The sequence below is a fragment of the Silurus aristotelis genome, assembly GCF_946808225.1.
Source record: "Silurus aristotelis genome assembly, chromosome: 11".
NCBI classification, from domain to species: domain Eukaryota; kingdom Metazoa; phylum Chordata; class Actinopteri; order Siluriformes; family Siluridae; genus Silurus; species Silurus aristotelis.
In genome coordinates, this window is record NC_139584.1 from 5,561,840 (window position 1) to 5,579,128 (window position 17,289).

The following is a 17,289-nucleotide window of genomic DNA, read 5'->3' on the forward strand; positions in this document are numbered from 1 at the left end:
ATAAAACAACGATCAATTACAGGTGTTAATTAAATAAATCTACTTGTTAAATAGTTAAATAGTAAGTATTAAAATATAAGTATTAAAATAACTTGTTAATTTTACATTATATTCACGCTATTTCTGTGCATCTCTAGAGATATACATTTTAAACGTTACTATATTACATTCTTCTATGTCTGTGATGTGGCCTGGTTATATTTCAAGGGCCTTTTTAAAAATAAAACGTTAAAGCAAGTTTTTTTACACGAGCCTTTTATAAAAGATAACAGCCTTTTAAAAAGTCTTATATAAAAGATATGGCTCCAACATGTTCAGTAGTCAAAGTAAGGGTTTAACTAGGAAACAGAAAATCTGACGTACTCTGCATCTTTCCTTTATCTTTTTTTTTTTTTTTTTGTGAAAAATAAAGTAAACAAAATACAACTCATCATTCAGTGAAGACACATATCAATCTGGCATGCAGAACAATGTAATAATTACTGAAACTTGAGAGTTTTCCCTGTGTGTATTCGTGTGAGGAGTGTGCTCAGCTTTGACATGTTTTCAGCAGCATTAGCAGGAAGTGCATAAACCACAGTTGCTTCAGAGTTCTAGCTCGTTTCCTTCATTATTTTACTTGCCCTACAGCTTAAGATTCAAATCTGAACATAAAAAAAAACACAGACTCTTCAGCTTTGGGTGTGCGCATATTTGTGTGTCTGTGTGCATGCTAGCGTGACTGGAGACCATGTCTGTATCATTGACCCGAGACATTTATAGTGCGTGTCATGATGCTTTATTGTACACTTAGCCTTTACATGCAGATAAAGCAAAAAAAGATATCATGTTGTATACAAAATAATCCTTAGCTATGTTTACAAGCACACATATGGACTCAGCGCGTGCTTATTGACGTCTGCGAAGTTTACATTAAGACAAAACCAGCCTCTCAAGCTTATTTACTGATCTTGCCATTATCCAATACTTGTCCAATACTGCAGGTAACGCTGTAAAAATTTCTTGACCGCCTCCACTGACTAGAGGAGGATGATTGCTTGCTGATGGGAGTACATAAATACTCATTCTTTACTCTGTTAAAATCCAAGGCATAGATCTAGTTTGGCCAAGCCTCTCAGTGTGTGTCCACAGTTCCATTGGAGGCATTAGAGAGAAGGATCTCCGCTGTGTTCTCTTTGCTCTCCTCGTCTTGTTCGCTGTTCGTCCGAATGAGCCGCAATGCTGGATCCTTCTGTGACGGGATGCGAAAACTAGAGTAGCCTCCCACTGATGGCCGCTTCTCTGAAAAACACACACACACACACACACACACACACACACACACACACACACACACACAAACAGACAAACACACGCAAACAAACAAACAAACACACACACACACACACACACACACACACACACACACACACACACACACACACACACACACACACACACACACACACACACACACACACACACACACACACACACACACACATACACACACACTCAGCCTGAAATGCAAATGGCCATTATCAACTAACAAGACCACAGGGGTCTAAAGCTTTAAAGCACTGCTTCAACTGAAGAAAAAAAAAGTGTTAAAGGAAGAGAAAAAAAGGTGTTAATCTCTAACAGTTCCAGCTAAGAGAGAAGACAGTGACAAATAGATAGACTCTACCAAATGTATCCAAAGCAAGAAAAACAAATGCATGAAGACAAGTAAGTTTCATGGTCCCTGGTTCTATCCTGAGCTCTGTGTGAAGAAACCGGGTTTCCTCCGAGTTCTATGGTTTTGTTCCGCCTAAATAGTTTCTGGAGTAAAAGTGTAAATCTAATAGTTTCTTTTTACCGCAGTGTTCTCAGGGTACATGCCAGATTATTGATGGGAAGATCAGATAAAAAATTAAAAACAATTTCCCTATGGGATCAATAAAGTATTCTGATTCTGATCCTTTTGTTGACTTGGATATTTGAATCTGGTTTGGTCAATTTAGATGTAATTTTTGTTCATTTAAAAAGAATCGAATGAAAATGATCTAGTTGCCACACACATGCAGCATGGTTGTTTTCTAATATGAAAACACTAGTACAAGAAACATATGATTTGTTCACCTTCTTAAGATCTTCTACATTGTAAGTCTTTAGTTTAATTCCGTTTTTGGTACAGAGCCTATGCTGCTTTTAATGAAAAATTAAAACTTTGCGTTTGCTCAACACAGAAAATCAATGTATTGCTCTCTGAGATGACACCATACTACTCCAGATCTGATGTACCACCTCCCAAACCTGATTTGTTACATTTTATAAGAAAAAATTTGGGAGTGTGGATTGTTGTGTCCAGTTAATGTGAGCCAATGACTCACTGTGCGTTCAAATTCCTTAACGTTAAATAGAGCTAAATCAAAGCCATTTCTTTGCCTTTTTTAAATGCTATTGTACAAGATATAAGGACTCAGGAGTATATCTTGTGATGTTACTGACTTTCTGTCAACATTTCATCTGAATCTAAGGCTCTGAATGAGACGAACTTGATTTAACAAGCAATAACAAAACATATCTGCATGTTGACTGATCTGAAGCCAAAAGGTGTATGGATGCAGGTTAGTTACAGAAGCAGGTATTCTTTAGCCACACAGACATACGCACGCACACACACGTGCGCACGTGCACACACGCCCACACACTCCTACCTCCTGGTCCAATAGGATGCATCAGTCTGTTCATCTGTACGTTCCAGTGTTTGACATTAGTGCTTGCCTGCCGGAGCTTCCTCTGAGCAGCCTGATACACACACACACACAGTTACCACACAGATAATTAGCAATCAACAAGCCAAAAATTCTGTGTGTGTGTGTGTGTGTGTGTGTGTGTGTACTGACCACCACGTCCTGCTCCACTCTGTGTCGGTTAGCTCTGATCTCATCCAGCTGTTTCTGAGCCTCCTCCAATGCTCGCGTTTTGCTCTCCATCTCCTGTTTTAACTCCTGTTTTTCCCTCTGCTCCCTCTGAATGAACTCCTCCTGCTCCTCCTGCAGACACATCAGGGACTTCATCTTGTCCTCCTCTTCCTCCAGCAACCTGCAGGGCATCATCATAATCATTATTGTCACCATTATTTTCTATCACCTACCGATACACATTTGGAATAATCACTCAAAAACTTGCAAAAAGAGTTTTCCTATTTCCTCCACAGATTAGTCAAATCAAAATATACATCCTAAATAAATGTCAGTTGCGTATGCGCTTTGAATTTGATATTAACCAACACCTTGTGAGAGCTGCTCCTTTCCTGCATGTTAATGAATATAAATGTGATAAAATCCATCAGTGTGTGTTTGATGTTGTTGACATGTGCACAGCCAACATCAGTTCAATATACTATATATATAATTCCAGAAATGTTGGGACGTTTTTTTGCTTTTATGCACAAAATGAACTCATTTCAAATTTGATGCCTGCTACAAGTCTCAAAAAAATTGACACGGGGGCAACAAATGGCTGAAAAAGCCAGACATTTAAAAAATATTCAGATGTAAGAACATCTAGCAACTAATCAAGTTAATTAACATCAGGTCTGTAACATGATTAGCTATAAAAGGCATGTCTTAGAGAGGCAGAGTCTCTCAGAAGTAAAAATGGGCAGAGGCTCTCAAATGTGTGAACGAGTATGTAAAAAGATTGTGGAATACTTTAAAAACAACGTTCTTCAACATCAAATTGCAAAGGTTTTGCAAATCTCATCATCTACAGTACATAACATCATCAAAGGTTTCAGAGATACTGGAGAAATCTTGGAGCGTTAGGGTCAAGGAAGAAGACCTTTGTTGGATGGCCGTGGTTTTCGGGCACTCATACGACACTGTTTCACTTATCAGCATGATTGTGTCATTGACATTACTAAATGAGCCCAGGAATGCTTCCAGAAACCACTGTCGGTAAACACAATCCTTCGTGCCATCTGCAGATGCCTGCTAAAGCTCTAGCATGCAAAAGGCAGCCATATGGTCCAGAAGTGCCGTCGTATCCTGTGGGCCAAAACTCATTTAAAATGAACTGTTCTAAAGTGGAAAAGTGTTCTATAGTCAGACGAGTCCAAATTTGAATTTTTTTATGGAAATCACAGATGCCGTGTCCTCCGGGCTAAAGAGGATAGGGACCTTCCGGAGCATTCGGTTCAAAAGCCAGCAATCTGATGGTATGGGTTGCATAAGTGCATATGGTACGGGCAGCTTGCATGTTTTGGAAGGCAATACGAATGCTAAAAGGTATAAAAAGGTTTTAGAGCAACACGTGCTTCACTCCAGACAACGTCTATTTCAGGGGCCTTGTGTATTTCAGCAGGACAATGCAAAACCACATTCTGCAGCTATTACAACAGCATGGCGTCGTTGTAAAAGAGTCTGGGTGCTGAATTGGCCTGCCTGCAGTCCAGATCTTTCACCTATAGAGAACATTTGGCGCATCATTAAACAAAAAATACGCCAAAGACGACCACAAACTCTTCAGCAGCTAGAAAATGATATCAGGCAAAAATTAGCCCAAATTCCAACAGAACTCATAACCTCAATGCCCAGACGACTTCAAACTGTATTGAAAAGAGGAGGAGATACTACTCCATAGTAAACATGCCCCCGTGCCAACTATTTTGAGACCTGTAGCAGGCATCAAATTTGAAATTAACTCATTTTGTGCATAAAGGTGTACAATTTCTCAGTTTAAACATTTGTTATGTTCTCTATGTTCTATTGTAAATAAAATATTGGCTCATGTGATTTGAAAGTCTATATATATATTTCCGCTATATCTGTTCATCCACCCACCATACCATCATCTTCACTGCACTCCTCCTTCTCCTTATCATCACGATCGCCTTTATATTCAAATTCTGAAAATAGCCACATCTGAAAATAGCCTTCTCTCTCTCTCTGTGTTTGTGTGTGTGTGTGACCCTCAAATTGAGTGTGAGATCAGCACTTCCTCTGGTGACTTCCTCATTATTGTTGTGTAAGTGCTTTATTGGGGAACTCATACACAATGTACTGCACCAATACACCAGGCCTCGAGTTCTTATAGAGATTCAAATGGCACCACAGTGTGTGTGTGTGTGTGTGTGTGTGTGTGTGTGTGTGTGTGTGTGTGTACGAGTGTGTTTGTGTGTGTGTATGTTAGTGTACCTAGCTTGTGTGTATCGGTGCTGCTCCTCGTCCTGTCTGGCTTTAATCTCCTGTCTCAGTGCTTCCTCTAATCTCTGCTGCATCTCCTCCAGCTCTTGAATCCGCCTTCTCTGACGCTCTGCCTCCTCCTCCTTCAATGCCATCTCAGCCTGCATAAACACACGTGCCTGAACACATACACAAATACATTAGCAGTTATCTTATTACAATTGTTCACTTATACAGGAACACACAGCCCTAACCATCAACAACCCAACCCCCCACCCCCCCACCCCATACCTCCTGAGCCTCCTTCAGCTGGAGCTCCAGTGCTTGTTGGAGCTGTTCATGCTGTTCGTGTCTCCGCTGTTCTTCTTGTTCCAACAGTAGTTGTGCCTGCCTCTGGGCCTCCTTTAGCAGTTCCAGCTCAGCGTTCTTGCGTTCTCGTTCTTCCTGCAGCAGGTGGAGGTGCTGTAGTTCCTGCTCCTTCTCCACTCGCCTCCTCTCCCTACGTTCACGCTGTTCTCTTCGCTTCAGCTTCAGCTCCTTATGCAGGGAGCACTTACCCTCTGCATGTAACCGGATTGCTGTCTGGATCGCTGGGGGACCAAACACAACATCCCACTTCAGTCCACTATGAGCACACCTCAAATTCATCACACAGGCCACATAACCACCATCACAAATGTCTTATAATCATAATTCCTTTGCGGAAACATCTTAAAGCACACATTATTCACTATACCAACTACACTATTATCTGCCCATTCTAGATCTGCCCCAAACCTAACACCCTATTTCTTAAATATGCTAAATATGCATTATTTACTACATATAGGCTGCATTAACCCCATCATCTGTCCACTGTGGACACGTCCTAAAACGAACATTATTCATTATATACTGTAGACCATCCCTGGACCATGATGGTGCGTCCAAAATGTACACAGTCAGATTTGTCATTTCAATCCACACAAGACATTTCTCAAACCTCAGCCTATTTACTCCATAGGCCACAAACCACCACCATATTACATTTCCACTTTTCTATTTATTGGCAATCCATTGTGGACATGTCCCAAACCATATACTATTCACATTATAGACCACTACTGGTCCATGATGAACCAAATGACAATTAATTCGGTCATATCGGTCCACACTGGACTGTCTCAGATCACACCCTAATTACTCCTTAGGCCACATAAACACCACCATAGTAATAACTATTACATTCCTACTCTTCTATTTCTAAGCAGTCGATTAACCAGTGGGCCTGTTCCAAAATGGGTTAGTTTAATAGTTATGTTATTGTGCTACTCACTAGAAGGTCATAAATTGCTACTTTTGGATCTTCGAGCAAGGCCTTTAACCATGCTCAGCTTTCTGTCTAATATTTTATTGAAAGTGTCAGCCTATTCGCTTTATATTCAATACAGTACTTTAAGAATAAACATCATCACAAAGCAGCTTTATGGAAATCCAGATTTAGACCCTGATCCCCAATGAGTAAACCAGAGACAACAGTGGTGAGGACGGACTCCCTGAGACGACATGAGAAAGAAACCTTGAGAGGAACCAAACTCAAAAGGGAACCTGTTTTCTCCTGGGTGACAGTGGATAGTGCCATTATGAGTCACTACTTTTCCACAGCAATGTGCTATAAACAGCTATAGTGTCAAACAGTACCTCGTGGCTCTCAAATAACGGTCTCAGGGTCTTTTTTTTTTTTTTTTTTTTTTTTTTTTTTACTTTTTAAGATGTAAAACATCCAAGCATTCAAGTGAATCCAATGAAAAATGAATGAGACTTGGGCTTGTTGGTACATCTATGTTTTACACAGTTATTCTCCTTAAGACTGCCACACAAACACTATCAGTCTACTTTGAATGCATCCTAAACTGTACACACTGGTTAGTATATAGGCCACATAATCCTTATCACCACCATTAATTTACATTAGATGTGTGCTAAACCACAAAGAATATGTCCTACATAAGCAACATACACACAATTGCAACTGTCAACAGTGAACGCGTCCTGATTACCCCAAACTCTATATTACACAACACTGAGTCTAATGCAGCAGCCATTTATCAGTTAAAATACACACACAGTGCACTATGGGTAACTCATACACCAAGACAAACACTGGATGAACACTTGAATAGGAAAAAATCACTATCAAAAAACAGGGTCTGATTCTCATTTTTGGGACAGCCTTTAAACAACAGATGCTGCAGAATGTCCCGATCAGTAGCATTTAGACCAGAAACATAATGATGGACTTTTGTGTAGTATTACAGATTACAATGTCTGTGTGCTAAGAAAACGGCTAACAAAAAATAATGGTTGATTAAAAATTAAAGGAGAATATGGTGAGTGGAGTGGAGGGTGCTGACCTGTTGTCCACTCCTGACGCTGTTTGGTGTCTGAGGCGCTGAGCTCAAACGTCTTGGAGATGGTCTTCAGGCAGAACATACACCTTTTGCCATCTCTGTCTGGTAGAATCTGCAGAACACACCCAATAGTAAGAGCTAATCCGGTTTTACAGCAGGGAGCAACCCTAATTCGAACTCTAACACCAAGTTTCACTCCAGGTTTAAATTCAAATCTAGCCCCAATTATAACCCCAAGTATATCCTCATGTTTAACTCCAAATCGAACTCCATTTCCAACTTTTCTTAGTCTAAATCAAGTCAAACTTCATGTCAAACTCTAACTCTGAGTCTAACTTCAAGTCTAACTCCAAGTCTAACCCCAAAACTAGTCTGAAAAAATCTTCGGAGATCTTTCGTCTTTGATCAATAGTACATTATAGATCTACACTTTGGTGAGTTTGAAGATAACCAAAGGTCTTAAACTGCCATTTAGGACAAAGCCACACACACTCACCTCTACACAGCAGTTGGTGTCCAGTGTGATGCTGCCTTTTCGCTCTTTGCGGTCTTCACTGACAAAGTAGTCCATAGAGTTTGGTTTAAGGGTAAACCAGCGCTCTGTCCAGTTCCTCCTCAACTGACCCTTCTTCCACAAGTAACCCTAATACATACACACACACACACACACACACACACACACACACACACACACACACAATGACTGAGATGTGTCTCCCATAAAAGTGCTTATTTACAAAATGCTTTCCTAGCATCATCATTGTAATAGCCCAGAATCTCAAAATCCTTCTTATTTCAAGTCTTAAATTCTAGTATCCTAGTTTCTGTTACATCAGTTCACTTTAATCCTTGTAGGATCCCAGGATACAGGATACTTCTACTTCTATGATAATCGCCTTGTTTTGAGAGTTTATTGTTTCCAAGGTTCATAGTTTCCTAATCTGCCAGTTTCCACCATTCTAACATTCTAAGACTTGCCCCATATGGCTGTGAATTTTTTGTTTTACATTCTTGAACCCTGCTTTATGCAAGTTGCTTTAGTTAGCTTGCATCATCTATGCCATCTTGACTAGGTTATTAGTGATATTCATTAAAAGGAAAAGGAAGCAGTTAAGGATCACCATTTCCAACTCTGTTGTAGAGAATGTTACCCCTAAAACCTGGACTGCGACAGTATTGCTTTTCATAGAAAAAACACCTGTTTCTATACCCTAAAAGATTAAATCCTCCTACCTCTTTCAGCACGTCCCCCACTATCTCTCGATACACTTCCTCGATAGCCATGCTGATTGTTTCCTTGGCAAGTCCTCTGGTGAGCTTCCCAGAGTTCATCATTTGCAGAAATGCCCATGCACTGAAACCGTTTTGCTGAATAGAATCATGGGAAATGAAGTCCTCCAGCTCAACACCATTTAGCTCCACACTCATGGCCATGCACAGCTTCTTTAGTAGGTACTCCACCTGAGGGGGAAGAGTAGCACATGTGTACTTACCATTTAAACATTAACCTTGTGTTCAACAGTGTCTTATTAAATGAACAAAACAAAACGATATAACTTTTTACTTTCCAATGATGGAAATTGATACAAGACAACCGAAAAGACTTTGGAAGATTTAAAGAGCAATAATAAAACCAAAACTGGACATGAGAATTAAAAGGACAAGTAGCAGTCTGCTCAAGCTTTGGTTGGAGAGTTAACACAATTTGGAAGTATGAGTCAACATCGAACACATACATGCAGTATTTGTTTGGTTGACAATTCTAGAGAAGTGGCCAACGCTGTTATAATGGTGGTATAGGACAAGTGGTGGTGTAAGAGTCGAGCAGTGTTAGTGAGGCTCAGTTTCTCAGGGATGTAAAAATTGTCAGTGGTACTCCTGTAGTAGTCTTTTTACATTTACAAAGTAAAGGGGTGATCACAGATGTTTTCAAAATCAAGTCACGGATCGTTATTGTTCTGAACGGCCAACCACACATATACTTGCCATTGTTTTCCTCAACCAGTCTTTGATCACAATTGCTTTCAAACAATCACTGATCAATATTGTTCTCAATCACCGATCACTGTTTACCACTGTTTCCAAAAAACAATCACTGATCACTATTCTTAAAAACTAATGATTGATTACTTTTGTTCCCACTGATAATCACTGATCACTATTGTTCCTAATGACCAATCACTGATCACTATTGTTCTAAAGGGTTAGGGTTAATCAATGGCGAATAAATCAGCACTGTTGTTCCCATTGACCAATCACTGATCATTGCTGTTTTAACAACCAAACACTGATCACTATTGTGCTGCAATGACCAGTCACTGATCACTATTGTTTTCAACAACCTTTCACTGAATCCCTCATGCTTGCCATCACGTCATTCATGCTGAATCAATCACTTGATACTTACAGAAATAAATCTGGGTTAGTTTGATTTTATATATTCATATTCAGAATATATATTTTTTTTATGTAGTACATTTGAGATACAAATGTTCCTCATGATTCAGTCAATATGCAAATTTGTACTGAATTAGTACTTTCCCCTGAAACAGCAATACTGAAAATACACTGATGGCCCCAAAAAATGGCAGCAACACAAAAAGAGAACACACCTAATTGCATACCTGATAAAATGGAAACTGTGTGTGCACCTGTTCAATGTGTGTTCATGTAACAATGACATGATACAGCCCGTGACACTACATTAGATCACAATCATTGTAAAATGCATAAAAAGCATTTAACCACATGTACATCATTATGCAACATAAGTGCATCTGCTTTCTCACACGCACACATGCCCCTCCTTTTTTTGCATTGAGTGAAACTGCTAAATGCCACGCTGCCAGGAAATAACTGTAACCTCACGGAAAGAGAGCAGAAAGGCAGCGGAAAGAGTGCAAGCATGAAAAAAAAAAGCATCAACCTTTTTTTCTGTGCTAAGATGGAGCATGTTTTAAATGTACGCACATGCACATGGACAGATGCACACAAACACACACATCTCTATATCCACTACATCCCAGAGCTGCTGTTTGATTTAGTCCATAGTTGATGCTAAATAATAACCGTTTATATATTTTTTATTTGCAAGCTGAGCTTTTACTAGGTAAATTAGCATGCATTCACTACAGTTGTATGTATGTTAGCTTTGAGTCACTATGTTAATTTATCCTTAGCTGGGCTAACTATTACTTGCTAGCATAACGTTAACTTTCTCACAAATTTCCTCACTTAGTATATACGTTTTCAATTGCTAGTTATTCTTGCACTCTCTAGGTTAGTATTCCCTCACTAGGTTGTTCCTGCTTAGCATTTAAGTTGTATTTTCTCACATGGTTGTCAGATTTTTCTCCACATTAGCTTTCACTTGCTAGCTTTTACTCTGTACATTGGCTTGCACTCACTGCAGTATGCTAGCTTTCATATACAATCTTAGTTTACCATTACTAGGTTAGCTTTCAGTTATTTTGGTAATTTTAATTTGACTTGCTCAATTAGTTTTCTCCTACAACAATAGCTTCTTTCTTTACTAGCTTGGCTTTCTCTGGATCTCCACATCCGTACATTAGCATTCACTTAGAAGGTTAGTTTTAGAATTTGTAGCTGACATTTTACTGTGTAGGTTATTTTCATTTACTATGCTAGCTTTCATTCACTACGTTCAGTGTCAGCTTCCAGTTGTCAAGTTTACTCTCTAGCCAGCTTTTGCTTATTGTTGTTTCATGAAGTAGTCTGCTTTTACACACTAAACTAGATTTTTCACACAATGTTTGCTTGTGATATTTACCTACAATTAGCTTCAAGAGAATTTACCCCCTCCCTGCTAAAGGGACAGAGAGGTGGAGAGAAAAGGAATTGCTAAACCAAGCTGAAGACTTATTTGTGGCACCAGCACACATTTCAAAACCCTGAAGTCTCACAGCGTTTTTTTTTTTTTTTTACTTCCTGCCCTAGAGCATCCTGAGGTTTAGGCTTCAGAAACGCCTTAACAAAAAACACAAATGCAGCACCACAAGATAGCAGCCAGTGCCACATTTCTCCATGCTAATACACTTACCACAAAATAAGCTAACACATCAGATAACGTGTTCATTTATAAATATTCAAAACGTCAATTATGGGTAACAATGCTTCCTTACAATTAGATCTTTGTGTGTGATTTTGCCGCTTCCAATGTTTGTGTTGGCCTCTAGAGTTTTGTTTCTTTAAATTATCTCCACACTCATTTGTGTATTTTGCATGACTATTTGGGTTGGTGTGTATCTCACCTCATCAGTGATCATCACCAGTGGATATTTGTCCTCTGAGAGGAAGATGAAGAGACACCAGAGCCGAAAAGCATCTTTGGGTGGCAGGATGCTGTCACCTTGGGGCTTGTAGTTCTTTTTGGCTGTGAGAGTCCAGCAAAGCTCATCCACATTCTCTTTCACAAACCTGCCCTCCTCCACCTAATTACACACACACACACACACACACACACACACACACACACACACACACACACACACATTTTTGTCATTTATGGTATTGGGTCAGTGTTGTTTAGTGTTGATTATTTTAGTCCGGTGTTGACTGTAATTCCAGGTTCTGTCCGCACAGTGCTAAACAGTTTCGTCAAGATTGTGCTTGTGCTAGGTCTCAAGTATACTGTTCCTTTAAACATTGAAAAGATGTAGTGATTTTTCAGTTCAGTAGCATATATTCTGGTGCTTATAAATCACTAATAGATGTTTTGATTCATTCGAGTCAGAAGCAGATGTTCTGATTTAAATGAGCCAGTACTATATGTTGTTTATTATGAACTAATTTATTTGAGTTAATAGTATATGTTCTGTCATTAGTAGATGTTCTGGTTGAATTGAGCCACTAGAATATTTTATTTAAGTCATTAGTAAAAAGAAATTATGCATTTAAAATCAGTAGTGGATGTTTTCAGTCATTAGAGTCAGCGTTAGATATTTCGATTCAACTGAGTTAATAATAGATATGATATGAGATGACTTATTTAAGATAGTATTGAATGGTCTGAATTGTTGAGTCAGCGATATATGTTTTAATCCTTCTGAATCATTAGATGTTATAATTCATTAAGCCAATAATAGACTTTTTCATTCATTAAAATCAATTGGAGTCGTTCTAATTCTTGAGTCAGTAGTTATTGTACCTATAAACTGCTACTGATGTGTCAGTGAATTATGATTTGTATGGTTCTTGACCGTGATGTTCCAAAAAAAAACAAAAAAAATAAAACAAAACAAAAACAAAACCATTTGTTTAAAGGACTAATGAATATTTCACTCACTTACAGAAGATTTTTGTTGTTTGAACACAAACATTTGAATAATAATGAAGTAGATGTGAATGGCCTGGAAGAAATGCTGTATCATACAGGAGCTTATTTGGAAAAAAGGAAGAGAAACAGAAAAAGAATAAATAGTAGAGTTTTTAGACTTTCGGGCATTGGTGTACATTTTCGGAATGAGTCATAAAACATTCACCAAGCAAGAAAAGACTGAGAGAAAGAAAGCAGATAAAAAGGAAGGGGAAAAAATAGAGCAAGTGGGCATTGAGTCAGAGCAAAAAATACTTTAGGAACTACGGAAAGAAGAAAAGGGACTAACTGTGCTGAAAATAAGAAAGGTACCTTGTCGAGTATGTACTTGTTGAGGTACGGCATGTAGCCCTGACTAGAGACCGGACCATCATCATCATCACGGAAATGTTCTTCTAGAGCAGCGGGGTCGTGAGGGATACACAACACTGTACACAGATTATGAGACAGAACCTGGAACACACACACACAAAACACCATACAGAAATGTTGAGACTGAACCTGGAACACATAAATAACAATGTATGAGGATAATAAAACTGAACCTCTTAAACACAAATAACAATGTATAAAGATAATAAGACAGATCCTGTACACAGATTAAGTACACTGAGAACCTGGAACACACACAACACTGTATATAGATTATAAAACAAAACCTGGAACATAAATTCACACACAGCACAGAATCTGCTGTGTCATAACCAGTAGTCTGTACCTGTTCTAATAGCTCAAATGGTAGATCACTGTTTAAGATCTTGGCTTGCTTATTATAAGGTCATAAGTTCAAACAAAGAGTGAACTAGTGGTCAGTGATGGAACTGGACAACCTGCCTCAGGCCTTCTGGTTTTTTTTTCAAATAATTTATCCCATGTATAAAAACCCTTTTCATTTTGTCCATCACTTATTTCTTTACCTTGGAAAGGTCAACCCTTCATTTTAAAATGTGTGCAAAAAAAAAAAAACAACACTGGCAAACTTGTTTTTAAATTGTTTCTTCACGTGTTTGTATTTTAAAACAAAAAGTAGAAATAAAAATATATTATTTGTTGTTTGCTTGCTTTTGTATATAATTTAAAAATGTAAAAAGTTGAATAATTTGACAGAACAAGATACTAAAAAGCATTTAGCCAATTCAACTGAAAATAATTGTTAAAATTTTAAGTTATGTTTACTCAAGTGAAACTCAAGTTTATCAAGTAAACATTACTTTTTAATTTTACTTTTTTTTGTACTATTTTTAGGACAACTATTTTCCTAATTTTTTTAAGTAAACTCAAATCATTCAGGCTGCAGCATCTTATGGGGTGTTAAAAATAAAGTGAACTAGTGGTCAGATAGGAAAAATGTATTACAAACAAACACCTGCTTGAGTAACTGCTGTGTTAAGATTTAAAGATTAAGTTAAGTTAAGATTGCTGTGAATAAAGTTTAAATCACTAATCTGATTAAATTTTAAGAAATTAGAATACATTTATCAGTGGACAATTCATTTATCAGTATCGACTCATTTGCCATCTGCCATTAAAAAAACGTAAACACAGATGCCATGTAAATCTATGTTATGTATGTAACTTTTGGTTGTCAGTTAAAGTAGTAAGGTGGAGAAAGTTTTTATCATTTATTTCCTTAGCATTTTTACTTTAGAGTAAGAATAACATCATGCTGTGTTATCTGATCAACCAACACACACACACACACACACACACACACACATTGAGAGAGAGAGAGAGAGAGAGAGAGAGAGAGAGAGAGAGAGAGAGAGAGAGAGAGAGAGAGTAATCACCACATCCGGCACACTCTAACGTAAAAAACTCAGTTCAAATCTTTTTTTTTTTTTTTTTTTTGGGGGGGGGGGGGGTGTTTTATTCTTAAAATTCCCAAAAAAATAAAAATAAAATAAAAAACCCTAAGGAAGATGTTGCAGTGAAAGACATTTTCGCAAAACAAAAACAACTCTGGTAGAAACAAAGAAGCCAATAAAAAGCTAAATATATTATTTTCTGAACAATCCACAGCTACAATAATAAATCAAATAAACTGACTAAGAAGCTGTTGCATTGTAGCAGTAGCGAATGGTTAAAGTTTAGCATTTTTATAATGTTTAAAATCACTTAGTCATGTTTCAGTTACACAGTCGTTCAGCTGTAATTAAATTTTGTAACCTGGTTATTTGTATATGCATCATGTTGTAAAGATATTTTACATACACATCTGGAGACTGTCACACAATCCCTGTCTGCAGCTGTGTCCTAATTTGTACACTTTTCTAAAAGAATTGATGGTGAAGGTTTCTGTAAGAGTTGAAGGTGAATATGCCATAATAAGGGTCACTGCGGTTGAAACAATCAGCACCGATTCACAGTGAAATCGCACACACACGCACACACTTTTCTATTCTTTTGATATACACTATACTGCCTGGTCATAAGTATGGTTTGTGCTTTTTGAGCATCGCATTCCACATTTAGTCCCAATTTGCTCTTATAATTCTCTCCACTCTTTAGGGAAGATGTTCCACTAGATTGTAGAGTGTGCTTCTGGATATTTGTGTTCATCAGCCACAAGAGTGATAGTAAAGACAGGTACTGATGTCGGTGAGGAGGCCTGGGGTGCAGTCACCGTTCCAATTTATCCCAAAGGTGTTCAGTAGAGTTAAAGTTAGAGCTCTATAGCAGGCCACTCAAGATCTTCCTCTCCCAAGCATGTAAAGCATATCTTAATGGAGCTCGCTTTGTGCACAGGGGCATTGTCATACTGGAACAGGTTTGGGTTTCCAAGTTCAAGTGAACGCAAGATTTTATTATACCACATCCAAAGACGCCCCATACAATTGTGTTCCTTCAGCTTTGTGGTAACAGTTGAGAGTAGAACCACATATGGCAGAAAAGGTCAGGTGTTCCAAAACTTTTGGCAAATGAAATAAAAAAAAAATTAAATAAAAAATATTGGTCAGAAATGTAATTCTGGTAAACTAATTGTATTGTTTATCTATTAGTATCAGTTTGTGAATGAGCTGAATCACGTGAAATGTTACATTAATAATGACCATATAATGTTGTTGTTATATATACATAGTCTCTTTTTTGTAGGAAGACACTTATTTGGCAATTTCCCAGACAGGGGCATATTTTTGCCCAGGAGTATAGTGTGTGTGTGTGTGTGTGTGTGTGTGTGTGTGTGTGTGTGTATATATATATATATATATATATAGATAGATAGATAGATAGATAGATAGATAGATAGATAGATAGATAGATAGATAGATAGATAGATAGATAGGGGGGGGGTTTCATTTAAAATGTTATACATTAAAATGTTTCATATTTTAATTATTTATACTAGACTCATACTCATACTCAACTTGGACTCGCTCTCTTCATTTTTAGCATTTATCACCACATTATTTCACCTTTCCTTTATCTACTCTTTGTGAGAAGGGCCGGATATATGGCCGAAGTTTATAATAGTGTTCTGTATGTGTAATTAAGTGAACTTTTTAAGTGACTCTCAACCTTAACACTCACTCCCACTTTCTCACATACAATCTATTAGCAGGAACCTTTTTAAATTTAGACTGTAGTTTTAAATCCTTCATTTTCCAGTTTTTGATTAAGCAAAAGCGTAACTTTTCTTGGTCGTCCATCTTTGAGTTACTTTGACTGGCACAGTGTTCAGGTAAATATTGTCCACATGGGAGAGCTTTTCAGGGAGAATTTTTTTTAAAAATTATTGTATGCCCTCACCTACTAAAAAGCATTTTTTCTTCTATCTTTCTCATTATAAAAAATTTTAAATGAGTGCAGTCTGAAGGAAAAGACAAATACACCATTAGAACAAAAACTAAAGTTTTGACAGTTCTATAATTAAATTTACAAATTTAATTGTTAAAAAAAAAGTAGCTTGAAATAAGATTTGTGCAGCAAAATACACCATGTGGTGAAGGCAGTCAAACCCCCCCCCCCCCCCCCCCCCCACACACACACACACACACACACACACAGAGAGAAATAAAGCTGTGCGAAATCAGTAGCTTTTACGTAAATAAACTAAAATTTTATATGATCAAATATGACCATCAGGACACCTTCAGAAGGCAATCACTAACACAGAGATAGACACACACATCTCTACACAGTCCAATGGTTGTTATTGAATTTGTGTACACTTTAGTATTGGTTCGATTCGGTTTTGTTCCTCACCTTTAGCTGGGACTTGGAGACTTTGCCACTCTTCTCCACATCAAGTGCTGTAAAAGCATACCAAATTGACTTGAGCAGCTCCGAGCGCAGGTCCATGTCTGCACACAAACAACTTTCTCTTCCTGCTCCTTTACTCTTCTTCTCTCTATCTGCCCTTAAGTTTAACCACACACACACACACACACACACACGCACGCGCACACACACGCAC

At 38.0% G+C, this 17,289-nt stretch overlaps 1 protein-coding gene across 2 annotated transcripts; it reads right to left on the bottom strand.

Annotated features, from left to right (window-relative positions):
- Positions 1-755: 755 nt before the first annotated feature.
- On the bottom strand, positions 756-17,259 carry def6a (DEF6 guanine nucleotide exchange factor a). 2 transcript variants are annotated; one of them, XM_083555186.1, is made up of 11 exons: positions 17,079-17,259; positions 13,188-13,328; positions 11,812-11,991; positions 8,774-9,001; positions 8,037-8,183; positions 7,544-7,652; positions 5,442-5,740; positions 5,163-5,329; positions 2,868-3,066; positions 2,679-2,769; positions 756-1,276 (listed from the first exon to the last, which is right to left on the bottom strand). In XM_083555186.1, exons 1-11 carry the CDS (start codon positions 17,172-17,174, stop codon positions 1,251-1,253), a joined length of 1,683 nt encoding a protein of 560 aa, XP_083411312.1. In that variant the 5' UTR covers positions 17,175-17,259; the 3' UTR covers positions 756-1,250. The 2 variants fall into 2 exon arrangements, with proteins under 2 accessions (XP_083411312.1, XP_083411311.1); XM_083555185.1 differs by having other exon boundaries at positions 756-1,281; positions 17,079-17,258.
- Between the last annotated feature and the right edge of the window lie 30 nt (positions 17,260-17,289).

What these genes read in the sequence shown, in the direction of transcription:
- def6a (XM_083555185.1), bottom strand. Translation starts at nt 17,174, where the DNA reads ATGGACCTGCGCTCGGAGCTGCTCAAGTCAATTTGGTATGCTTTTACA. An exon ending in ACACCAACTGCTGTGTAGAG is followed by an intron (nt 7,653 to 8,036) that starts GTGAGTGTGTGT and finishes TGTGTTCTGCAG; the next exon opens with ATTCTACCAGACAGAGATGG. An exon ending in AGCTGAAGGAGGCTCAGGAG is followed by an intron (nt 5,330 to 5,441) that starts GTATGGGGTGGG and finishes GTATGTGTTCAG; the next exon opens with GCACGTGTGTTTATGCAGGC.